Source organism: Hipposideros armiger, unplaced genomic scaffold (genome assembly GCF_001890085.2).
Source record: "Hipposideros armiger isolate ML-2016 unplaced genomic scaffold, ASM189008v1 scaffold_256, whole genome shotgun sequence".
Taxonomy (NCBI): Eukaryota; Metazoa; Chordata; class Mammalia; order Chiroptera; family Hipposideridae; genus Hipposideros; species Hipposideros armiger.
In genome coordinates, this window is record NW_017731606.1 from 941,264 (window position 1) to 949,353 (window position 8,090).

General features: G+C 40.4%; 1 protein-coding gene across 9 annotated transcripts in view; it reads left to right on the forward strand.

Moving 5' to 3' along the window:
• Positions 1 to 8,090, forward strand: part of IRAG1 (inositol 1,4,5-triphosphate receptor associated 1) — a 116,481-nt gene that overhangs the window by 85,385 nt on the left and 23,006 nt on the right. For 5 of the 9 annotated variants that reach the window (XM_019656223.1, XM_019656225.1, XM_019656224.1 and 2 more), the window contains one exon: positions 1,733 to 1,874. In XM_019656223.1, the coding sequence (XP_019511768.1) occupies positions 1,733 to 1,874 (142 nt within the window). Of the gene's footprint in view, positions 1 to 1,732; positions 1,875 to 4,306; positions 4,358 to 8,090 lie in introns of all 9 variants that reach the window. The other 4 variants (XM_019656217.1, XM_019656218.1, XM_019656219.1 and 1 more) reach the window with 1 other exon arrangement.

The window sequence follows — 8,090 nt, forward strand, 5'->3', positions numbered from 1 at the left end:
CTGAGCCATCCTGCTACCTATTGGCAGCTTAGCGGCTGCTCAGCTCGGGCTGGCCTCGAACCGCTGTTGCTCAGAGCTCAAACTCTTGAGCGAGCTCTTAACCAACTGAGCCATTCGGCCGGCCCTCAAGTCTTGGCTATTGTAAATAGCACTGCAATGAACATAGGGGTGCATATATTTTTTTGAATTAGTGTCTTGTGTTTTTCTGGATAAATACCTAAGAGTGAATTTGCTGGGTCATAAGGTAGTTCCATTTCCAGCTTTTTGAGATACCTCAATACTGATTTCCATAGTGGCTGCACCAGTCTGCAGTCCCACCAACAGTGCACCAGGGGTCCCTTTTCCCCACAACCTCGCCAGCCCTTGTTTTTTGTTGATTTATTGATGATAGCCATTCTGACCAGGGTAAAGTGGTATCTAATTGTGGTTTTTATTTGCATTTCCCTAACGATTAGTGAGGTTGAACATTTTTTCATATGCCTGTTGGCCATCTGTATATTCTCTTTAGAAAAATGTCTCTTCATCTCCTCTGCCCATTTTTTAATTGGGTTGTTTGGTTTTTTTGGTGTTGAGCTGCATGAGTGTTTTATAAATTTTGGATATTAACTTCTTATCAGATATATCGTTGACAAATATCTTCTCCCATTCAGTAGGCTTCCTTTATGTTTTATTGATGGTTTCCTTTGTTGTGAAAAAACTTTTAAGTTTGTTGTGATGTAGTCCCATATGTTCATTTTTTTCTTTTACTTCCCTTGCCTGCAGGGATGTATCAGTAAAAATATTGCTCAGGGTAATGTCTGCAAATTTAGTCCCTATATTTTCTTCTAGGAGTTTTATTGTTTCAGGTCTTACGTTTAGGTCTTTAATCCATTTTGAATTTGTTCTTGTATATGGCGTAAGGAAGTGGTCCAGTTTCATTTTTTTGCATGTGTCAGTCCAATTTTCCCAGCACCATTTATTAAATAAACTATCTTTACCCCAATGTAAATTCTTCCATTGTCATAGACTAACTGTCTGTATATACATGGATTTATTTCTGGGATCTCTATTCTGTTTCATTGATCTGTGTGCCTGTTTTTATGACAGTACCATACTGTTTTGCTTACTGTAGACTTGTAGTATGTTTTGATGTCTGGTAGCATGATAACCCCGACTTTGTTCTTATTTCTCAGGATTGCTGTGGCTATTTGGGGTTTTTTTATGGTTCCATATAAATTTTAGGATTATATTTTCTATTTCTGTGAAAAACCAGCATAATTCTTAATAGTTTCCTCTTTTGCTCTTCAAATGATTCTTGTTTGGATGCTAAGTCCTCACCTAGATACAAGCCCTGTGGTTTCCTGCCTCTGGACCCTCTTGGCGTTCCCTGGCCTGAATGTTCTTTGTTCCTCCTGCCCACATCTCATAAATGCCCAGATGCTGCCCACTCCCTACAGCCACTTCACTCCAACTCCAGGAAGCCTTCCTGACCCGTTCCCTGCAAGCAGAGATGACGTTCCCGCCTGCCACCTCCCAAGGCTTTGCAACTGTGCTTGTTCTTGTTCTCTACATGCAAGTGCCTGAGACCCCTTCTCAGCTTACGTGACTGGTCAGCAAACTCTTAGAGGGCACGGTCACATCTGATTGGTTCCTGTATCCTTTTGATGCTCCCAGCCCAGAGCCTTGCTCAGAGCAAACAAGTGCCAAGCCTTTCTTCCAGATGCTCATGTGCTCATGCTCTCCTTCCCTGCAGGAAAAGCGCATGTCGAAAGCAACAGAGGTGATGATGCAGTATGTGGAGAACCTGAAGAGGACATATGAGAAAGACCATGCGGAGCTCATGGAATTTAAAAAACTTGCAAATCAGAATTCAAGCCGCAGCTGCGGAGCCTCTGGTAAGGAACTAGGGTCCTGCCCTCATCTTGGCCCTGTAATGTGGGTCCCTGGTGGCTCTAGAATGGGTTCACACCTATGAAGTGTGATCAAAACATACAGTGAATGTTTCAGTTAAAAAAATTTATTACAGTAAAAGATACATTGCCATTAATCCACCTCAAAATACTCCCCCTCACTTCGAACACACGTATCCCATTGTTCTTGCTACTTTCTAAAGCAGTTCTAGAAGTCGTCTTTTGTGAGTGTCTTTAGTTGTGCTGTGTGGCTGCTTCAGTGTCCTGAATTGATTTAAAATGTTTACCTTTCATTATCATTTTGACTTTGGGGGAGAGCCAGAAGTCGCACAGTGCCAGATCTGGTGAATAAGGTGGATGAGGACCACTATAATGTTTTTATTTGACAGAAATTGCCATATACCAGAAGTGATGTGTGACATAGAGCCTTTCCAGTGTGATGAAAAACTATGGTGAACACTGCTGCCCAGTGCCATCCAATGGAAAGGCAAGGATCTTCAATATGGGAAGCAGCGCATCAAACCTTAGTAACAGTGTATGACAAGTTTCAACTTGTTTGGTGCAGTCAGTTGGGTGTGAGCTATGGTTTAGAGCTCCACGTCACACATTGCTTCTGGTATACAGCAATTTATGTCAAATAAAATATTACAGTATGTCCTCATCTACCTTATTCACTGGATCTGGCATTGTGTGACTTCTGGCTCTTCCCCAAAGTCAAAATGATTTAGGACATCAGGGCAGCCACAATAGCGCAACTTAAAGACACTCATGAAAGAAGACTTCTAGAATTGTTTCAGAAAGTGGCAAGAATGATGGGATAAGTGTATTTGAAGTGAGGGGGAGTATTTTGAGGGGAATTAATGGCAATGTGTCTTTTACTGTAATAATTTCTTTTTATTTAAATGTTCACCATATATTTTGATCACATCTCATATCAGGGCAGCCCCAGGACCCGTTTCAGGTTGAGCAAGGTTCACTGCCCCTGCCCAGTGCTGCCCACAGGGGCCTCACAGCAAATACTCCAGTGAGCCTGGGGGCCTGGAACCAGAGAACATGAATGGTCCCAAAGCGACTCCTGACTCCTGACACAATTAACCAGAGCAGCTGACCACTGACACAAAGCCCGCAGGCTGCAAGAGCTCACTCCGCTTTGTGAAATGACAAACCCCAGACCCTTTGTGCTTTGGGGCCCCTTTTAGGCAGCACATGTTAAGGAATTTGGACTTTATTCTGGAAAGCATTAGGGATCCAACCAAAGATTTTAGTCAAGAAAATGACATGATCATATATGGAGTTTAGAAGGTACATTACTAGGGCAAAGCCAGAGACAGGAAACCTCACAAAGCTACTATTCAACAGTCAAGGTGAAAGACGAAGTCTGGGCAGCTGGGGTGCAATGAGAGCCTGGCTAAAGGCGATAGTGCTGAGATAAGTAGTAGATTTGTGGGCAAGACAAATGATTTAAAGAAAGACTCTTTAAAAAAGACCCTATAGAAATTGTTATAGGCGCACTAAGGAGGGGCCGCCCGATTCTGCTTGAGGGAGTCAAGGCAAGTTTTGCAGAGGGATGGCATCTAGTGTTTTAAAGTAAAAATAGGAGTTTTCCAGGCATAAGGGGGAAATACACCCCAGGTGGAGAAAACAGTACTTACAGAGGTGTGGTGTTAGGATAGGAAGAATACAAAATGGTGGTTGCAGTGTTGGGGTGTGTTGATGACAGGTTGAAGGTGAGATTTGGTAGGCCAGGGCCACAGCCAGGCCTCTGTCCTTGAGGCAATGAGGTGTCAATAGTGAGTTTGCATCCCCTGACATGGTCAGATGGTATTTTTAGAAGATTTGTCTGACTTCAGAGTGGGTAATGCATGAGGGCAGTGTAGCCGTTGAGGTATGGAGAAATGAGTTAGGAGGCTCTTGCAGCAGCCCAGCAGGAGGACTGTGCCTACACCATTACCTCTCCTTAGGAACTGCCAGGGTTTAGGCTCTCGCTGATGAGGGTGGGTGGTGTTAGCAGGAGAAAACAGACCTTTTAGCAACAGGAATCCCTGTGGAATGCAAACATCCGTGTTACCAAAAGCAGGAGGAGGAAAAGTACAGAAATTATAACAGATGGAGAAACCTTTATAAACAGGAGGTTTCACAAGTTTCCTGGGGAATATCAATGATGCTTCCCAGAGTCTGAAAGCAGTGTACACATGTTCCAGACTGTCTGCTTTGGATCTTGGCAGCAAGTTTTCTGACCCACATGCATCTGGAACTCTGACAAACTGCTCTCTGTCAGTGAGGAAGTTGCCATCATAGAAATCCTAATATGTGGGCTCTCTCATTATTGTCCTGCAAGGTGCAATGTCCCCTATGAACAACCTTAGCCAAGATTTATGGAATGAGCAGTTAATGAGTCTCACTCCTTCATTCGACAGATGTTTATTTGAGCCCCGTTGGTGTGCCCCACATGATACTGGAATACAGAGGTAAGGGGCATAGAGTCCCTGACCCAAAGGAGCTCCCAACCTGTGGGGAGGGCAGGGCAGTATAGCCAGTGCTGTGACAGAAGCAAGTAGACTTCCATAAGGAGCACAGCAGAGTCCCACATTCAGTCTGGAGGGGGTGGAAAAAGTGCTTACCATAAGAAAGGAGATGGTAGCTGAGTCTTGAGTGGTGAATCAGTGGTTTTTAGACATTTGTTCCCACTCGAGTTTTTCCAAGCTATATCTCAGCTTGGGCTGGTGCAGAGGGGCCATCACCCACCCAATAAATGTGTCCATCAGAAACTCTATGACTATTCCCTAATAGTGCTTGTTTTTAAGCATTTATTGTACATAACTTCTGGCAATCTTTGTCTTTGCCTGATACTCTGAAGACTACAGTGAAATAAAAATATCTCAGTATCTCTGATTTCAAGAAATGTGATACACACTCAAAAGAAAAAAAAACACACCTATTTTTTTTCTAAATATGAAACATACTGATTGTCTGTATTTTGGATTACTTCCTTAAGATAGATTTCTAGAAGTAAATACTAGGTCAGGGGAAAGACATAAAGCACTTAAAGCAAATTATTTTCAAATAACTCATTGATATTTGCATTTAACAGGTTATAATGCTCAATTCATTGTGCCATTGACTTTCTTGTCCATTCTTTTATAAAATGTCTTTCACTTTGATGGGTCAAAATTGTATCTAATCTCATTGTTTAATTTGTATTTTTTGACCTTTTCAAATGTTCACTGGACATTTGTATTTCCACTTTCATAAATTCTCTAATTATATCTTTTGTCCACTGGTAAGACTGGTATTTTATTAATTTGTATAAACTCTTCACATTTAAAGAATATTTTCTGTTTCTGCTATTTTGGCTGACTGGAAAATTTGAAAACCCTTTGACTACAAATACTTTCTGCTGGATAAAATACAGCAAACATTAGTCCAAAAGAACAGCTGAATCTACAAGAAAAGAAATTGAAGTACTCAGATACAAGAAAAGAAAAGAGAACTGAAACCAAGCTGACCCTGCATCCTCCTTGGGACAAGAGTCAGCCTCATTTATCTGGGCGCTGGGCTTTTGCACTCACACATAATCTGAGATGAGGCCTCAGACACCCATGGCAGAGAGTTGACTCTGAGACTCCCATAGAAAGTTAAGGCTTTTCCAAGAACTGCATTTTTAAACAGAACTTGGACAAGGAAAAGACAATCAGCAAACAGCAGAGAAGCAAATCAAGGAAGTTTGTCTGTTCCATCCGGGCTCTAATAGGAAAAAAAAAATTATTTTCCTTCCTCATAGGAAAAATGCATGCCCCCAAAGTACATGCCATGACAGAAGTGATGATGCAATATGCAGAGACTCTGAAAAGATCACAATAGGGACTCTAGGAACACTGTCAGAAACAAACATAAAGCCACTCTGGAGAGACACACCCTCCACCCAGGACCCACAGGTTTCCTCTAAAGATGAATTCAGAGTATAGAATTATAAAATACACAAGAAATTAATCTATCATGAGCAAGAATCATCAGACACATCAAACACAACAGGATTATATCCAAAGGACCACAAATAATAAAACAATCTGATCATTTAAAAAAAGAAATGGTTAAAATTATTAGAGGCATGAAATTAGGAATCAAAAACATGATAACAAAATAATACAATTATCAAAAAACAATAAAAAAGAACTCCTAGAAATGAGCAATAGAGTCATAGAAATTAAATAAGTAGATTAGGTGTGGTAGTTACTACAGTTGAGGCTATTCCTCATTATTTCTGATCTCCTCCTCCTCGGCACACTTCTCTATTCCCTTGAACTTAGGCAAGGCCATGTGACTTGGTGAATAAAATGTCACCTAAAGGATATGTTTCAAATTTGAGGCGAGACCTTTAAGAAACTACTATGTGATTTACCCTGTTTTTTCACCCGACATGACAATCATCACAGCTCTAGAATAGTAGAGGTTCCATTAGTCTGAATCACAAGCGAGGAAATGTAGAGAACAGCCTGCTGCCAACTCAGAGGCAGATGGACATGTAACATAAGCAAAAAATAAATCTTTGTTGTTATAAGCCATGAACACTTTGGGGTTGTTTATTATGGTAGCATAACCTAGTTGATTGGTACAACATTTAAATCAAACTGGACACAGTTGAGGAAAAAGTTAGTTAACCAAAGATAGATTTGGAGAAGTTACCCAAAAGGCAGTTCAGAGGGATAGACTGATTAAAAATATGAAAGAAATGTTATAATATATGGAATATGGAGTATAGAATGAGAAAGTTCCAAATACATTTATTAGGAGGTTGGTCCATAAGGAGAGAATGGGAGAGAGAAAATATTCAAAGGAATTTTCAGAATCTGGGAATCTAAAGAAAGACATGAATCACTGGATTCAGAAAGTACAGTGAATTCCAAGTAGGAGAAATAAAAACACATCAAAGAGAAACTGCAAAACAGCAAAGACAAAGTGAAGATCTTAAAAGTAACCAGAGAGAAGACAGATTATTTACAAAGGAATAACAATTCTCAATAGCAATAATAATACCAGAAGACAATAAATTCTTCAAAGAGGTGAGAGAAAAAACTGTTAACCTAGAGATGATATAACCAGCTAAACTCTCATGCAAGCTTGAGGGCTAGGTAAAGATATTTTGAGGCAACAACTGAGAGAGTTTACCTCTCACAGACCCCTTGTCAAAAGAACAAATAAAGGATGTACTTAGGGAAAAAATAAAATTGAGATCAAAAGAAAGGATGCAAAAAAAGAATGGTGATCAAAGACATTTATAAATATATGGGTAAATCTAAACAAGCATTCACTGTATAAAACAATCAAAATGAATAATTTGGAATTACAAAAGCAAGGTGAAATTGTACCAAAATTGGTATAATTTAAGATTTGGGGGAATTATCATTATTTTAGGTTTTATTCTGGGAAAGAATAGAGATCTTGATTGAAGTCATGTAATATGTTAAAAATTTAAGGGGCACAATAAAGATTGGAATTAAAATGTATATATAACTTCCAAACCAATGTGGGGGGTGAGAGAGATGGTTAGAAAAAAAATCAATGAAGCACAGTAAATAGAAAATACAAATTAAGATGGTAGAAATATATCAACAATCACAAGATATATAAACAGCTTAAACTTGTTGGTTAATAGAAAATCTCAGATTAGATTAAAAAATCAGTTATGGGGCTGGCCAAGCGGCTCAGTTGGTTAAGAGTTGGTTTAAGAGCGTGAGCTCTGAGCAACAGGGCTGCCGGTTCAATTCCCACATGGGCCAGTGATGCTGCACCCGAGCTGAGCTATCACTGAGCTGCCAACAGGTGGCAGAATGGCTCAGCTGGTATAACAACAAGATCGCCTGTTCAGTGGTGAGCTACGCCCACCCACAACTAAGACTGAACTCAGCACCTTGAACTGAGCAGCCGCCCAGATGGCTCAGTGGATAGAGTGTTCACTCTTAACCACCTTGGCGGTAATCCCGAGTATGGCTCGGAGTTAATTTTCACTGCCAGAAGCAGTAACCCCGAGCCACACTCGGGATTACACTGCAGTGTCCCAGAGAAGTCCCTTACCTGCTCCCTGCGATCCTGCAGTGTCCTCCTGTGATCGCCAACAAGAACACCGGCCGATGACAAATTGCAGTGTTTTTTATTTGATTACATTATTGAATAAAATTATATTATTTTTTATAATTATTATAA